The sequence below is a fragment of the Impatiens glandulifera genome, chromosome 5, assembly GCF_907164915.1.
Source record: "Impatiens glandulifera chromosome 5, dImpGla2.1, whole genome shotgun sequence".
NCBI lineage: Eukaryota > Viridiplantae > Streptophyta > Magnoliopsida > Ericales > Balsaminaceae > Impatiens > Impatiens glandulifera.
The window spans coordinates 38,631,559-38,649,684 of NC_061866.1; the positions used below are offsets into that span (position 1 = coordinate 38,631,559).

At 27.6% G+C, this 18,126-nt stretch overlaps 2 protein-coding genes and 1 pseudogene across 2 annotated transcripts; 2 read left to right on the forward strand and 1 right to left on the reverse strand.

Annotated features, from left to right (window-relative positions):
• The first annotated feature begins 226 nt into the window (after positions 1–226).
• Positions 227–701, forward strand: LOC124939310 (ATP-dependent RNA helicase glh-2-like). Its single transcript, XM_047479795.1, has 2 exons — positions 227–529; positions 684–701. The coding sequence occupies exons 1-2, from the start codon at positions 227–229 to the stop codon at positions 699–701; spliced, it is 321 nt and encodes a 106-aa protein (XP_047335751.1).
• An 817-nt stretch (positions 702–1,518) lies between these two features.
• On the reverse strand, positions 1,519–9,995 carry LOC124938700 (calcium-transporting ATPase 2, plasma membrane-type-like). The gene is made up of 9 exons (XM_047479195.1): positions 9,851–9,995; positions 6,233–6,314; positions 5,826–6,005; positions 5,676–5,730; positions 3,671–5,598; positions 3,420–3,578; positions 2,608–2,779; positions 2,161–2,459; positions 1,519–2,071 (listed from the first exon to the last, which is right to left on the reverse strand). The coding sequence occupies exons 3-9, from the start codon at positions 6,000–6,002 to the stop codon at positions 1,826–1,828; spliced, it is 3,036 nt and encodes a 1,011-aa protein (XP_047335151.1). The 5' UTR covers positions 6,003–6,005; positions 6,233–6,314; positions 9,851–9,995; the 3' UTR covers positions 1,519–1,825.
• A 1,702-nt stretch (positions 9,996–11,697) lies between these two features.
• On the forward strand, positions 11,698–12,601 carry LOC124939311 (annotated as a pseudogene).
• Positions 12,602–18,126: the final 5,525 nt, after the last annotated feature.

The window sequence follows — 18,126 nt, forward strand, 5'->3', positions numbered from 1 at the left end:
AATGAATAATGCTTAGTTGTTATAACTTAATTACTAGAAAACGTAATTCATAAATATATTAAGATGCATCAAGATAAATACAAGAGTAGTTCATAATCAAACAAACTAGAAAATTACACCACTTCATATATAACTTTTAATATTATATAGATAGAAAGTACTATATGATAAGTTTCAAACCGCCAACCAAACCATTCAAGGAATATTCATTTTTGGTAGGCTCGGAATGACAGGCAATGGGGGAAGTTCGAGTTTTGGCAATGTAGGCACATTAGGAAGCTCCGGCTTTGGTAGTGTTGGGACCGTTGGGAATGGTAATGAGGGAAGCTCGGGCTTTGACAATGTAGACACATTAGGAAGCTCCGGCTTTGGTAGTGTTGGGACCGTTGGGATTGGTAATGAGGGAAGCTCGGGCTTTGGCAATTTGGGGATAGTTGGGAACGGTATTGAAGGAAGCTCGGGCTTTGGCAATTTTGGGATTGTTGGGACTGGCAGCGAAGGGAGGTCGGGCTTTGGCAGTTTTGGGAAGGTTGTTTCTTGCGAAAGTTGACGAGAATTGCCCTGTTGTATCAACATACTAATGAAGAGCATTAAGAACATAACGAGGGAAGATGATGAGCCCATTAAGATTAGATCTTTGATCTCTTCAAGTTGTTATTTGCTTATTTGTATGTTTGTTGTAGGAAGGATGGTGCATGTAATGTGTTTATATATAGGCAACAAGTGTGTGTGGGGTGGTAAAATCAAAAGGATTAACATTTTTTTATTCTTTTATTTTTTAATTTAATTGATAGATAGATAGTTCAACTACCTTACCAATCTATATTGTGCTTCAACTTAATAATATATTAACTTCCATACTTCACAACAACTCTTACACAAATTATTCATTAAATATTAAATAAATACTGCTTTAAAAGTAATTTTATGTTTGTGATGTAAATTAAGTCATTATGAGGTAAGTAAGGCTTGAGAAAATAAATATTAAATAAATTAAATAAAAATTTAAATGTTAAGTACTTGTTAATTAAGTTAATTTGATAAAAAAAAATGGAGAAAGTATACACATGCAATGACTTAATTAATTAATTCCATAATTTAAGGTTGTTCTTTTAAATGCCAATCTTCTTTTTTTCTTGTAGGAGACAAATAATAACCATATATTTACTGTTGTTAATACTCAAATTATAATAATACATAATTTTCCTTCTATTGACTAAGACATAATAAAAATTCAAATGGATTAGATGGTATTAGTTATTTTCATAAATAAATCTCGATAAAAAATGGTTAAATAATATATAAAAAAATATGTAATATGAGATTAAGGTGACTGATTGCTCAATCTTTTTCATCATATTACATGAAGTATTTATTGATTAAGCTTGATAGATTTTGTAACAAAACATTATGGCTTGTTTGATGAAGGTTTAATAATTAGATTTGATCCAAATAATCTTCAATCATCAATTATATTATTCAAATCAATAAATAAATAAAAAAGAAACAAATTTCCAACCAACCCATCATTCAACATAAGCATGATAAAAAATTAATGTATTTGTTGTTCTAGTCAAAATACTTTAAAATTCATTGTTTCCACTTGGCCACAAAGGGTTCAAATCTATTGTAATCAAAACAATTGTTTCACAATTCTGATGTGATGAGATCAAAGAATTTCTCATAAAGATCTTCTTTCATCTCAATATAAAATTCTCTACCTAACCCTATTCAGGCGAGAGATTAAAAAAATGAAGATAAACAAATAAACAGCTTACATGCTAAAACCCGAGAAGTGGCACAAGGCTCCTACGGTTTTCTCGCTTCATTCCTTGATGGGGACCAACTTTAACAAAGCAGCAATGGGCATGCCTAGGAATCCAATCACAATGCTGAAGTACCATTGTTGCAGACTGAGGGGCGTTGTGTTTGCAAATGTGCCAAGGAATTCAATGATTATGATCTGGAAGATGGCAGTTGAACTCAAGACTCCGACGAAAATGTAGTTGTCAAGAATGCCTTTGAATACGTTTATTTTCTCCATTTCTCGCGAACTTATCTCATTGAATAACTGCAATTACATGAAGACAATGTAAGTTTAAGGGTTTAAGGGTTTAGGGTAATTTAGTTTATGGATTGAATTAAGGGTGATGGGATTACCTGGCAGAAGACGAAGGAATTAAAGATGATTGTGTTAAGATGAAGATCGGAATCGCTGCCATGGAGCTCAAATATTTCTTTTCCTCTAAGCTGCAGGAAACATATGAGTATAAGCTGATACAGAGACTGGCCCATGATATTCCTCCACATTACGTTGCTAATGAAGTTCCCATGTCTTCCAACTGGTTTTCGTTTCATTAATTCCTCATTAGGAGGCTCTGTTGCTAGTGCCAATGCACCTAAAGTGTCCATTATCATATTAACCCACAATAGTTGAACAGCTGTGAGCGGAGCACTCCCTGAAACACACACAAAAATTGACATAAAGATTTGAAAATAATATACGTTTTGGTATAAAATTTGATTATGACATTTATAATGCAATAGAATAAGGGCATAACATTTAAAGAAGAAATGAGTTCTCTTTATTTTGGCTCACAGTTTTACCTGTCAAACAAGCAGATGAGAAGTTGACAATCAAGGCAACCACATTAACTGTCAGTTGGAACTGTACGAATTTCTGAATGTTAACGTAGACAGATCGTCCCCATTTGGCAACAGTCACAATGGTGGAGAAATTGTCATCTAGGATAATTACATCAGCACTCTCTTTAGCAACCTGAGAAAATAGGGGGAAAATATATATTTTAGAATCTAGTAAAGATTTGTAACAAATTAGATGAAAAATATTAGCTCAACCAAGAACGTTGTGGCAAAAGAAACAATCAAGTAATGCACTTAATCCACGAAGAACAAGATGCAAGCAAGTAAATGAAAGAACTGGAAAGAAACATATTCAGGAAGACAACATGGGTTGTTTTGTTATCAACTTTTTTCATACTGATCATGATCTGAAAAATACCGATAATGATTGAGAAAAAAAAATCTTTATGCCAAAGGAAGCAAAATAACTACACTATCATTTAGATAATAATTTAAAAAATAATTTAAATACCAAATTAAGTAACAAAAATCACACTATAATGAAATGAAGTAACAAAATATATATATCAATTTTAACTTAAGACTATTTCCAATGGGATTGTGACAAAATATTTCCAAATTGGTCTTTCCTAATGCAAATAGAAAAGACAACTGCTTTAAATATAGTTTCTATTAAAAGAAATCTCAGAAACGATGTCAGATTCATATTAAATGTTCAAAGGATAGATGTTAACATCTTTTTAAGGAGAAATTTCATTAAAACACGGATAGAAGTTACTTTTTATAATTCTATAACGACAAAATTACCAACCAACCTCAGTTCCAGCAATACCCATGGCAAGTCCAATATCTGCTTCATGAAGTGCAGGTGCATCATTTGTCCCATCACCAGTCACAGCAACAACTTCTCCAAATGTTGTCCGTAAGTGCTTAACCAATGTATGTTTATCTAGAGGTGAAGAGCGAGCCATGACCTATAAAAAAGAATTATATAAACAACATTTAATCACATCTCTCAGAAAGAATCAAAACACTATCTTAAGATTAACCTCAATAGAGAACGCACCTGGAGTTTGGGTACAATGGCAAGCAATTCTTCCACTTTCTTCTCCCTAAAATCTGGTCCTTCTATGGCAATACCATCATCAGTTAGTATACCACATTCCCTAGCAATAGCTTTTGCAGTATTTATATTGTCTCCAGTCACCATGCGAACAGTTATACCAGCAGAGCGACAAAGCGCAACAGATTCCTTCACACCAGGACGAACAGGATCTTTTATACCCACGATTCCTATGCATGTATATCCACTCGATGGAATCGGACTGTCTGCTGAAAAACCGGAATCAAGTTCCACATAAGCAAGACACAGTGTGCGAAGAGCTTCACTAGCAAATTGGTCAATTGTAGTTTTGAGATGGTTGATGGATGCATCATCAAGAGGAACAACTTCACCACTTGAATTTATAACCTTGTTACATGCAGCCAATACAATTTCAGAGGCACCTTTAACATGGGCTAGTAAACCACCGGTTGGAACTTCCAAGATCACTCCCATTTGCTTTTTCGTAGAGTTGAAAGGTTCGACTTTCACAATCTTACATTTATTTCTCTCGGATTGAAAATCACCGCCAAGCGATAATCCGAACTCCAATATGGCAGTTTCTGTCGGTGTCCCAAGAATCTCACGTTTGCCACTCTTGTTAATCACAACTTCACCACCTGTGTTAGTAAATATCGATTGCAAAAGAAGCTTCATTGACTTCTCTGGAATTTGAGCATCACTTTTCACGTCTTTCGCATTCATGCAAATGCATGATTTCACAACGGTCATGTGGTTTGTAGTTAATGTCCCGGTTTTATCGCTGCAAATAGTTGTAGCTGATCCCATAGTCTCACAAGCAGCTAAATGACGAACAAGTGCCTTATCGTTCATCATTTTTTTCATGGCGAACGCGAGACTCAATGTCACAGCTAACGGAAGTCCTTCTGGTACTGCAACAACAACAATCGTAACTGCAACAGCAAAATACTCCAGCATTTCTAAAGCATCATCGCCCGAAAAACTCCAATGTGTTCCTTCTTGTAATTTACGGCTGAAAAGTTTCTGCACAAGAACTGCAAATGTTACGACTGCAAAGCAAAGCCCTATCTTCCCAATTATGGTTGCAACTCCATTCAGCTTAACTTGAAGTGGGGTTTCATCGTCTCCACCTTCACTAAGAGTTGCCATCAGCTTACCCCATTGGGTTCTCATTCCAACCGTAGTTATCAACATCAAGCACGATCCATCTTGGACTTTAGTTCCAGACAGAAGAAATGGGTTTTCAGTACTCGCCATCACTGGCTCACTCTCTCCAGTTAAACTCGATTCATCAATTAGCACCGAGAATCCAGACACAAAGAGACCGTCAGCTGGAACTTGGTCTCCAATAGAAAGGTGTACAATATCACCAGGAAGTAGATCATATATAGACAACTTTTGTCTGTATCCGTTCCTTGTGACTTGAACAGAGATTTTCTTCTTCTCTTTATCCAGATCTTTGAATTGTAAAGATTGACGATAGTCACTTGTGGCAGTTACAAATACCACAAGCAAGATACTGGCAACAATCCCAAGACCGTCATGTGCTCCTTTTGGCCATCCCTCTGTCGCTATTCCAATTACCAATGAAACTATAGCACAAAAACCAAGGATCATAAGAGTCATATCTTGCAGAGCCTCCCAGACAAAAACCCAGAAACTCTTAGGTTCGGTTTCAGTGAACTTGTTAATTCCATAAACTTCTTGTCTAGTGTTGAGCAGGTCAGATTCTGTTGAAAGACCTTTAGTCGTTGATGTAGATAGCTTATCAGCAATACCAGTTACACCACCATGAAATTTCAGCTTCTTTACATCATGCCCTTCCACAATTGATCCTAATTCATCTGCACAAATCTGAAAACCAGCAGCTCTCACATCCTCAGGCACTTTGTAATCACTGACATCCATCCCTAAATGTACCAAAAATAGTAAAATCAAAATTACTATTACAAAACAAAGAACACAACTAAAGTCATTATAAACCTACCTTGGATGAACTGAAATGCTGCTTTGGAAACGAGAACTGCAATCCTCAGTTTTTCCTACAATAGAACAATAGATGAGAAAAGACAATAATCTTCATTGTAATCAATCATAAACAAACCCAGATCTAAGTAAAGACAATAATCATAATTACCTGATTCGTACGACGCATAGCTGCAGCCTGATGCCTCTTGGAGAGATTGGCAGTAAACCGAAATCTCCTCTTGGGGTTCTTGACAACCCCACATAGCTCCCTCCATCGTTGTAATGCTTCCTCCGATGAATGTTTCGCCTTAACAGCACTGAATGTATCATCAATAATACTTTCCATATTCTACAATCAGAGAAAACCCAGATACCGATCCGTTAATAAAGTTAATTTTTTTCTCACGTGGGTCGAGATAGCTTATAAGAAATTTCCAACATCGTATGATTCGATTCGATTCGACAATAAGATTAAAGGTAAAAACTAGATGAACTAGCAAAAGAGATAAAGATCCTATTCTTCAGTGATTTTGGTGAAGAACAGAAGAGACACTTGGTAGGGAAGAGCTTCATTACCGGCCAGTTTTCTCTTCCTCTTTCTAAGATCCAAATCTTCGTCAGAAATGAGCGGGGTCAACCGATGACTTCAGTCACTTGCCTGTAACGATCGATCGATCAAGATCAAATTGTTAAAGATCGTATTTATCCCTAATCTTTCTATTACAAGAATCCTTCAATTCTTTCATTTGTTTAAGACATAGATTTATTTAGTAATTTCTAAATTTGACTAAAATAGCCTGTCTTTAGCTAGTTGTTTTTAACATTGGTTACAAATACTTAACTTTTTATTGTTTGAAAGTTCTCGTATAAAAACTACTATATCGAAATTTCGGTAAGATATAAAAACAATATTGTTTATACCGAATATTAACAATATACCATAATTTCGGTATAGCAGCGATGATGTTATACAGTTCTTATCGAATAATATTAACTTTAATTATATTTTGATTTGATTTTAAAAAATAATAATTTTCATAATTAAATTAACATCTAATTTATTTAGAGAAAAATAAATAAATCAATTAAAATTAGTGAAAAATTTTTAAAATTAAGCTTCAAATCTATTTATAAACAAAATAAATTTACTAAACATGACAATATGATTTGCTAAAAGTTCAGCATAGTTGAATAATTTAATATTTGAAATTAAAGTTAAAATTTTATTATTAGTAAAGATTATAAATATATTTTTAATTTCTAAATATTATTTTAGTATTTTGATATATACTTCTAGTTAGAAATGTAAAAAATAAAAACATTTTTTATTTGGTAATATTTCAATTTTATGGTGAGGAAGATCACCATTAATATTTATTTTTAATAGATTAATTTAATAGATTTATTAAGGTAGTTTAAATTTGAAGGGTTCATAAATTTTATTTTTATTAAGAATGTTTTTAACTTAAAATTGATATTTATAATTATAAAACTGTGATAAGTTTTTAAATTATAAAAAAAAAAAATAGTCTAAATAATCAAAAATAAAATTAAAAAAAGGTTATATATGAAGTTAAATTAAATTACAATCTAAAAGGTAAATAGAACTATAATCTTGAAAAAAAAATCTTAAAAGTTGTTCAGATAGAAATTTTGTAAATGTTCTTTAGTTTATTTAAAAATATTGATAAGTGATAATTTAGGGAATATGTGTTTTTTTATGAATATATAATAATAAATAATTTGGTTTTAAATATATAGAAGATATTTTATTTAATAAATTTAGTATTTTTGATCTATAATAAAGTTAATGAAATAATATATTTTTTTTAAATACCCAACCGAACAAGTTCTAAATTTTCTAAATTTTAAATTTGTTATCAATATTTTGTGAATAGCTTGACAGATTCTATAGAAAATATTAGTAACTCTTATTATTTTTCCATCACAATAAATAAATTGTTTTTATATTGCTTAAATTTTTAAATACAAAATAATTTACTAATAAAAAATGCAAGTTCATACCACAATAAATGTTGGAAATATTTTGCTTAGAAATTTGTAGAAATGTAAATACAATACAAAATAATTTACTAAACAAAAATACAATTTCATACCTTTTCAGAAATGTAACAAAAAAATGTTTGAATAACAAAATTTATTCTTTATAACCATTATGATTCACCACTTAAATTAATATGTCATTCTGATGAAAAAAAAATGTTCAGATCTTAAGTAACAATTTATATTTTATGTGTTGATAATGATCTTGTTTAAAAATATTTGAATCTGAAATTGAAACTGAATCTAGTGAAAAATAATAAATAATGTAAATGTTTTTTTTTCCTAAGTTTGATATAAATAATATAATTGAATGAGATATAAATAAATTTAAAAATAGTTAATATATTTTAATATGAATGCAAATAAGTTTAAAATGAAATATTACTTATATACTTTTTACATATTTTATAATATTTTTTAAAATTTTATTTTGTTCATTATTCAAAAGATCTATAAGAGAATGATGTACATCTACAATACTTATTAAATATTTAAACGCACAAAACTTTGTTATTATATCGTCATGAAGATGGATAAATTTTTCTAAAAAAACTATTTGATATACATACAATTTTAATTATCTATCGTGTTAAAGAAAATTAATTTTAAATTAGTCTTGGGACAAATAAAAATTTTAAAACTTTATTTACAACATCAAGTTAGCACAAATTTTTAAACTAAATTAAGGTATACCATTCAATTTATTATCAAGATAACTATATAAAGTTCATTAGTAAAAGATAACTATTTAAAGTTCATTTAAAAAATAACTAAAAAAATGTCTCTTAACAACATTCACCTATACCATTCAATTTATTATCAAGATAACTAATAAACGAAGTTAAATTATTATTATTAATTATATATATATATATACTATTTAAAAAAATATTAAAAATAATTTAAAAAGTAAAAATTATATAACCTCTCAAGGAGACAAATATCACATGTTAATAGAATCAGTAACTAATCTATAAAAAAAACAAATATTTATTAATAATTTTGTATTAGTAGTATAATGTTAGAAAGATAAACAAAACACTTTAAAATTTACCTCTAATTAGGCTAGTTTGATCTTTAGTTATTTACATTTTTCCTGATTTTTTTTAAAGAATCGTGTTTGATTAAAATTTTAAAAAGTCAGTTTTTTATTTTTAAAAATAAAAAATATTCTTTAATTTTTAAAAATAAATTAATTTTATATAATTAAATAGATGATGTTTTTGATATTTAAATAAATAAAATGAGTAATTACATAGTTAAAATGATAGTTGAATTTTAAAATAAAAACCAATAAACACCCCCCAAAAATTACTTGATCATATGAGCCCTAAGAATTTGTTTGATATTTATCCTTTTAAGGATTTTAAAAAAAAAAAAAAAATTACCTAAAATTTAATTATTTAAAATACCACTTCATCCATCTAATTACTTTTTCAATTTATTGAAATATCAAAAATACTCAAAATATAATTATTTAAAATTAATTTATCATTAAGAGCTCGTTTGATCCGGGTTATTTGGGATAAAAATTGGGTAACGTAAAAAAAAGTTTGATATAATTTGAAAAAAAAATATTTTTGTTATATATATTACATAAATACTTTTATATTTAATAAATAACAAAAATATTTAAATAAGAAATAATTTAGTATTTTATTTAATATATTTAATAATTTATTAATTAAAAGATAAGAGATTTAATGATTCAATTTTTAAATAAAATCCTCAAATAACCCATATGTACCAGGGATTCATTTTATTTGTGACAAGTTTGGATTTGAGTTATTTAAATAATTCATATTTGAATGATTAGTGATAATTTTGAAATAAATATTATTTTATTTTAGTAAATAAAATTTAAAATGTATTAATATATAAATAATAATTTAAAATAAACGATATTTTAATATTTTGATTAATGAATTAAGTGATTTTATGGGTAAAGAAGTAAATGTGATATATTTTAGTTAAAGAGCATAAGTAGATCATTAATAAAAAAATAAACAAAATAAATTTAAAAAAGTTTTAATCACACAGATTGTTTAGAAGAAAAAAAGACATGAAAACGAGATGAACCCCAAATTTAAGTAGGATTTGCTTTAAAAATAAATAATAATAAAAACTTACCCGTTTTCGGCGTAGTTGGTGGAGTCTGTCTTGATGGTGTTGAAAATTAAAATCTGGTTGTTTGAGCAGCAGAGTCGCCGGCCGGTTTCTATATACGGCTGCCGGATTCTGGTCGCCGGTAAGTTGTTTATAAGTTCTTCGGCGGTGAGTTTCTATATTATTTCGTTTCTTATGATGCTAATTATAGGAAGAATTTATATATATATATATATATAGTTGTTGTTCAAAGAAATAATAATATATTTTAAACCAAGAAGAAACATCCTGGTAATAGCAAAGTAAGAGCTTGTTGGAATTTTAAAATAAATTTCTTTTTTTTTTCTTTCTTTCTAGAGAAACCCTAATAATGGAACAAACGCGTACAAGTACAACATTCATTGAGAAGTCTTATATCAATTTGTTTCAGACTTTTAAATTGACTATTAAACCATTTTTCAAAGACTCATATATTCACTTTTTTAAACTGAATTTTTTATTTATTTATGTACGTACACATTACTCATATTTCATTTCAGACTTTATTTGACTAATTAATTTTTTTGTTAAGCGAGTAGATGTTAATACATAAGTTGCATAGATTGATGATATGTCCCACGTGTTGTTTCAGATATCAAAACGATGTCATTTTGATAAATTAGACAGATAAAAAATTATATATATGACATAAACCTTAAACCCCAAATTCTATACTCTAAACCTCGTAAATTTTAAACTCTAAACCCTAAAAAATTGTATATATGACTTTTTATTTTAATATTATTTTTTCTCTTTCCTCCCGTGAGACGGTCTTTTGGAACAGCAAATCCTAATTCACAATGATATATAATTTGTTAACTACAGTTATCAAGGATGTTAATAAAGTATAAAAATATTTACTATCTTTGCTTCATTCTAATTTGGATTGGTTCGGAAAATCTCCTCGGAACACAAACGACAATTTATTTATATACAAATTTATTTTAATTAATATAAAATATTTAAATTGATTGACAATATTTTACTCAAGTACGATAAGAAACATATTAAATATAAATAAAGGGACATATAAATATTATTGTAACTTCATTTTGGGTCTATCAGACTATCAATCAAAGTCGTGAAACATTTTTTTTAAGTTGGGACCATTTGAATTGAATGCGGATTCCTAAATGTTCCTACGTGTGTGTGTGAATGTGTGGTTGGCGAATTTCAATAAATATTAAAAATATTTTATTTTGTACATGATATGTAGTGCTAATTTTGTAAAATAAAATAATAATAATAATATAATTTAATTTTATGATATTATTTAATTAGCAATGCTCATTAAGGAATCAGTTCAAATGAGCAGTCTAGTCAAAGATGGTCGTCTCGCACAAATTGCCCACAATTGAAACTTTCTCAACAAAAGAAAAAAGAAAAAAGAAAAAGTCTAGAACATTTAAATAATTAAAAAAAGGTCATCAACTGTTTTAATTAATTAAAAAGCAATTATTTATTCTTTTAATGCACAATAAAACCTCTATAAATTAATAATATTGGGATCAAGTTATTATTATATCGATAAATTAATAATTTATTAATTTAAAAAGGTTTTATATATTACCTTAAATTTTCAAGTCAAATGTACAAGTTACAATGAATGTTAGAGATGAAAAATAAATTACAATAAATTTCAAGACACATTATGTAGATACACAAATTAATTGAATTTGTCAAGTTCATTAGTTTTGAATAAGTAAAAAGTTAGTTTATGATAACAAAAAGTTTGTGCATAGTACCAATATAGTACCAACATTGTACATTAAATATGGTTAAAATTTGATCACTATAAAATGTCTATTATTTTTTTTTAAATCACATCAACTATGAATACTAAACTAAAAGATGTTTAAAAGTCAACCATGATTAATCAACAACAAAAAATGTTATGCGAGTATAAGAGAAATCATCAAGGATGCACCAACAAGATTTGGTGCAGTGGGTTGACAAAACTTTCAATTTAAAAGTTACTCAATGAACAATATCAAACACTGTAAAACGATAATCAGAGTTCTTATCAGCTGACTTTGACAAAAGTGGATCTTCCGAGCGTCACAAACCAGCCAAGTATCCGGACATGGAGAAACTTGTTTATGAATGGTTTCTCCAACATCAAGAGTGTGCGAATATAACAGGAGAGTTAATCATAGAGAAGGCGGTTGAGGCGCTGAAGCTTTTGTATCCACATGATTCTTCAGAGCATAAACTTTCACAAGACCGATTTGAGAAATTCAAGTTAAGGCATGATATTAAATCATATCGTCGTTTTAAAGAGAGTGGCTCAACCGATAAACGTGACATGGAGAAGAAATTGGAGTCTATAAGGGAAAAAATTGATCAATTTCTTATGAAAGATGTTTTCAATATGGATAAAACTAGTTTTTTTTACATGTTACAAGCTAACCATTCACTTACAACAAAACAACTTGAAGGTAGAAAACATGGCAATGAGGATGGCTCGGAAAAAATTCCTATATGAATCATTTGTAAGTATGTAAATCCACGTTGTTTTAAGAATATCAACATGAATAGCTTATATTGTGAATACCGTGTCAACAAAAGCACATGGATGACTGAATTTCTTTTTGAAGAATATGTTCGTTGGCTGATGAACAAATGCACGGTAAAAACATTTCTAGTCACGGGTCCTCAACATCTCTGACATTACTGGTCACAAGTGTTGTTGAATCTGAAGGTGTGCAACTCCCCCTAATGATGAAAGTTAAGTAAACAATCTCTTTTTGATGAGGACCTCGCCAATGGGCTTTTACAATCTCGTTGACAACTATCGGACGAACAAAATATTATATATCTTGTCTTTAAGTTACAAAATATATATATACAAATTATGTTACAAAGAAAATAATTAAATACAATATATATGAAGAACGATATCACCGAATAAATGGTTGATTCGAGTTATGTGCTTAGCACATTCCCTTAAAACAGTTTTATCATCTCTCGTTTGTGCTAGAGTTTATCGCGGATGACTGTCTCCTATAATACAACGAATCTAGTAGTTATTCTGTACTAGAATCACTATGTATCGAACTTGACCAATGTACATGAACTATCCGAGTTTTAACGGAAAATGTCAAGCAAAGAACTCGAAGCATCACTCACAAAATAAGGAGATGACTTTTGGAATTTTAGAGTGAGAAAGGATAAAATAACGTGTTGGTTTGAGATTAGAGATAAGGGGTTTTATATAGTTGAAAAAATAAACTTTCATAAAATAAAGTCAACTATTAATCTTTGATCCAACGAATGACATTGATTATCTCTTTATTGCCCGTTGGATTTCTTTTTCATTAGGAAAGACACGTTACGTGATTTTTCTAATTGCTAATAAATTGATAGCAATAATCTCATGAAAGTTACAATGACAATTAACAACATTGAATACATTCAATTTGTTAATTTCTTCTCAAACATTTAAATGTTAATTAAATAATTAATAAATTAATTATAATAATGTAATTATTTGATCAAATTTCACTTTAATTCACATTTGAATTTCGTATAAATTTCGTTTGAATATCTTTTGATTTTATCTACCAGAATTCTCATTTCCATTTATTAATGAAATTTATGAATTAGTTTAAAATTCCAAAACAAAAAGAGACCGTGAAGACCATAGACTTTGGTGGACTTCTGTCACTCGACTTCTTAAAATGCCCCGTAGAATTCTCTCTGACACATCGCCAGGTCATTCGACTGCATGAGGAGTGCGTTCATCCTTCCGAATGACGAAAAAATTCAAATAGAGGAAGAGAAAGTTCAATGTGTACTGGATATCTCTAGAAGGAGATCATAATCATATTTAGAGTGACTGATATGGTAGACCTATATATTTGGTTTACAATCACAGTTATTTTTTGATAGACTATCTAGTTAAAGACAAATCGTCGAACTTTCAATCGTAATCGTCTGATATATATCATTCATAATATTATTATTATTATAACGTTTTCTAATATTCGTTTGGAAAAGATATTAAAGTCCGTCGGAAAGTTAATCGTTCTTTTTCGAGTCCTTATGAGCTCGATAACCTATTGTGTAACGTTATTTTTTATTTATATTTTTCTCATGTCATTGTCATTGTCATTGTGCTTAAATGATTTTTATCAATTTTAATATAAATGCATATTTTAAAACTTAAAACAAAAAATAATTTTAAGACGTTTATTTCCCAAAGAAAAACAAATTAAAAAATTAGTATTATTAACCTAACAATTAACTCCATTTGAACTTAAATTAGGATTATTTTACATATATAAACTATTATTTTTAATTTAATTAATACATAAATAATAGTTTATTAAATAGACTTGTAATCAATAAATTAAATAACTTTTTTTAAAATTTTGTTTAAGATTAATATTTTTTTTATTATGTCATCATTATAGATAAATTCATTCATAAAAGATATTTCAAAATTATATAAACATTATAAGAAATTGTGTTTGTGTCCAAAATTCTTTCCAATTTTTTAAAATATTTTTGTTTGAAAATATATAACTAGGAGAGATTATTTTAATCCGAAGAATGGTGGTCCCTAGTTAAGTTAAAAAGATAATGTGAACCCCACACGGTGTACTGTGGAAAGTAGTCAAACCAAACATTCAACAAAGCCGAGTGCAGCCATCTTTTACCAGCAATTACGTGGAAGTAGCAGTTGGCCTTGTATAGCTTTTTTATTAATTTAAAATTATTCTATTTTGGAATTCATGTTGAGTTTTTTATTATTAAAAACTTAATTTGAAAAAAAATAAATTTATTAACCTTCCTAATTAAATATTTTAAAATATTATTTTATATAAATTAATAACTAAATTATAATTTTTTTTAGTGTTAAAAATTAATATAAATATTTTAAAAATGACTACGAGGAATGAGGTGTCTAAGAATAACTAACGGCCTGGGCAAACTTGATTTTAGTCCGTTTTAAAATTTTTATTATTAAAGTTATACAAAAATAATATTTTTTAAAATATTTTTAAATATATTAATTTATTATATACGTAATATTTATAAATAAATAAAATATTTATATTACTAGTATAGTGAGATTAAATTTTTAAAAAATTATTTTTTATGATTAAAGTCAAAATTATTTTATTATTATTTAAAATTAATTAATTTTATATAATTAAATAAAAAATAATTTTAAATATAAAAAATAATTAATTAGGGTGAAATGATAAATAAAAATAATATATATGTATTTTTGTATAAAATCCTATAAATCCAACAATACCACTGCATCAAACTAGCCTATATGAATATTGGATGCACGTGTTAATCTCAAAAAATAATAATTTTTTTTTTATTATCCTTTATCTTTTTTCAATATTTTTTTCAACCAGTAATATAATGATACATCATTTTCTTTTTAATTCTCTCTTTCAAATTTCATCTTTTATCATAACATGTGTGAATCATTATTAAAAAAATATTAAATTGATTAAATTTGACAATAATTATAGTAGTTAAAAAAAATTACTTAATCATAATAAAAAATTATATACTAAATAAAACAAATAATTAAATATTATATGATCATAATTAAAAAAATAATTTATATACAAAATTAATCACCCTTAAATTGAATCATAGATATTGTTTTTTCTCAAAAGAAGAAAACTAAATCAGGATTTTGAAAATAGTATACATCACAATAAACAAAAATGTATATTTTTATCAAAGGAAAAATCATTCTCAATTTTAATTTTGCCTATTTTTCCTTACAATTATCTAAGATAGTGTTGGGCATTTGATCAAATAATAATGTTTTCAACCCATAAGTAGGTTTTACTTCCTAATTTGCATATTGTGAGCATTCAATTGACAATTTTTTTTTAGACCATTTAAAATTAATAATTGTATTAATTTTATAATTTTTAATTTCACTTTTTTTTTTTAATTCAAATTGTAATTTCAATATTTATTTTATATTTTAAAACAAAATATTTTATTATTTTATCATATACAATACATTAAACGTGTTGAATTTGTATTTTTTTTTTAATTTATAAAATTAAAATATCGAACTAATGTTTTTTTAACTTAGTAAATTAGTCTGTTGAACTAATATATATATATATTATTTATTTATTTATGAAGTTAACATGTTCTATCGGTATTTATTTATTTTTAATGAGAATTGAACCTAAACAAAAGTATTGACACTTGAGTTATATAGATTGTGTGAAACTAATATTTTAATAATAAGTTTGTTTTTATTATTTTTTAAAAACATAACCATTTTAATTAAATTTATAAGCTCAATTTCAATTTTAATTTAATTCAATTCTCCAAACTGAAATATGAGACATTTGTAAGTTTCCAAAAGGATATCAATGTAAAACACTTAAACTTGTGAACAATATAACTGACAATAATTTATTGATGCAGAGCACTCCAAATATAATTATGTAATCTCTCCCTTAATGTAAATCAGAGTGAGAAATTTCTTTGGATTTTAAAATCAGTTAAAATTAAGGCAGTCAAAAGTAAAAATTATTTAAAATTATTGACCACTTTTAAACTCAAAAATATTGAGAGTTTATTTTAGTAGTTTATTTAAAAAAGAAGATTAGATATATTATATATATATATATATATATATATATATATATATATATATATTAGGCTCAAAATAAGTCATAATTATAAATTAAATTACATTACTTCACTATTTGAATATAAGTGTTATTTTTTTTTTCTTTTATTTATGTAAATTTTTATAAAATTTTAAAACCTTGAGAACATAATTTAAAATCGTAAAAATTTAATTAGTTATTTTTTTTTTATAATTATAAAATTTTATGTTAAAACTCAAAATTTTAGTTAACAGTTGTGCACTATTGTTAGGCCATAAAAAATAATTAAATAATATTTGCAAGTATTTTAAATAGCCCAACTATATTTAAATAAGCCCATTTTGTTAATAGACAAAAACGAATGGGTAAATGATTTTAAATAACCCTTTATATCCTACAATTTTCAAAATCATATTTATTATTATTATTTTCAATTTTTTACTTAATTTAAATATATAGAATTAAAATTTAAACACCAAATCACCTCTTATTTTACAAGTCTTACCCGATTATCAAGTTTTTTTTTTTTTTTTTTTTAAATCTAGTTAAATAATCTTAATTTAATTATTGTTTGATATTTTAAATTATACTATTAAGTTTAATGGTGTAATTTTATAAATTATTATGTATTAAATATTAATATTTAACTAGCATGTATTATGTGCATTTGATAAAAAAATATATAAAAAATATTATTTATCTAGAAATATTTTAGATAAAATTTATCTAATTAATTTAAAATTAATTTTAATTTATAAAAATTAAGTTTAATCTTAAACTTAATGTTAACATATATTTTATTCTTGGCATCACTTAACCCCTCAACTCTTATCTTGTGACTCAAACTTTTTCATATGTCTTTTTTATTCCTCGGTAAACCACTCATCAATCTTAGTCTACCTCAATTAATGACACACCTCTTATCTCTCGTCAAACTCAACCACTAACCCCCCAATTGATCCTCATCTTCTGACTCACACTTTTTTATATCACTCTTTATCCCTTCGGCAAAACCACCCACTAACCATAATCTTAAGACTCACATTTTTTCATATACCTCTTTATCCCTCGACAAACCATTCACAAATTTTAGTCGATCTCTCTTTTACTCTCATCAACAAATCAACAATCAATCCCAATTGATCACATACCTCTTATCCAACGTCAAACCAACCACTAACCACCACCCGACCTCCATCTCGTGACCTCACATTTTCAAATTCTTGTCAAACCAACCATTAATTTTGACCTCACACTTGACAAACCACCCACCACCCGACGACCATCTCGTGACCTCACACTTTCAAATTCTTGCCAAAACCAACCACTAATTCCGACCTCACACTCGACAAATCACCCACCGCCCAACCTCCATTTCGTGACCTCACACTTTCAAATGCTCGTAAAACCAACCACTAATTTATACCTCACACTCGACAAACCACCCACTATTCGACCTCTATCTCGTGACCTCACACTTTCAAATGTTCGCTAACCACCCGACTTTCAACGTCAAACCAACCATTAACCACCACCTGATCTCAATCTCGTGACCTCACACTTTCAAATACTCATCAAACCAACCACTAATTATGACCTCACACTCGAAAAACCACCCACCACCCGACCTCCATCTCGTGACCCCACACT

Coding starts and splice junctions, on each gene's coding strand:
- LOC124938700 (XM_047479195.1), bottom strand. CDS start 6,002: ATGGAAAGTATTATTGATGATACATTCAGTGCTGTTAAGGCGAAACAT. Junction 5,731..5,825: donor CTATGCGTCGTACGAATCAG/GTAATTATGATT, acceptor GTTCTATTGTAG/GAAAAACTGAGGATTGCAGT. Junction 2,460..2,607: donor CTCATCTGCTTGTTTGACAG/GTAAAACTGTGA, acceptor TGTGTGTTTCAG/GGAGTGCTCCGCTCACAGCT.
- LOC124939310 (XM_047479795.1), top strand. CDS start 227: ATGACAGGCAATGGGGGAAGTTCGAGTTTTGGCAATGTAGGCACATTA.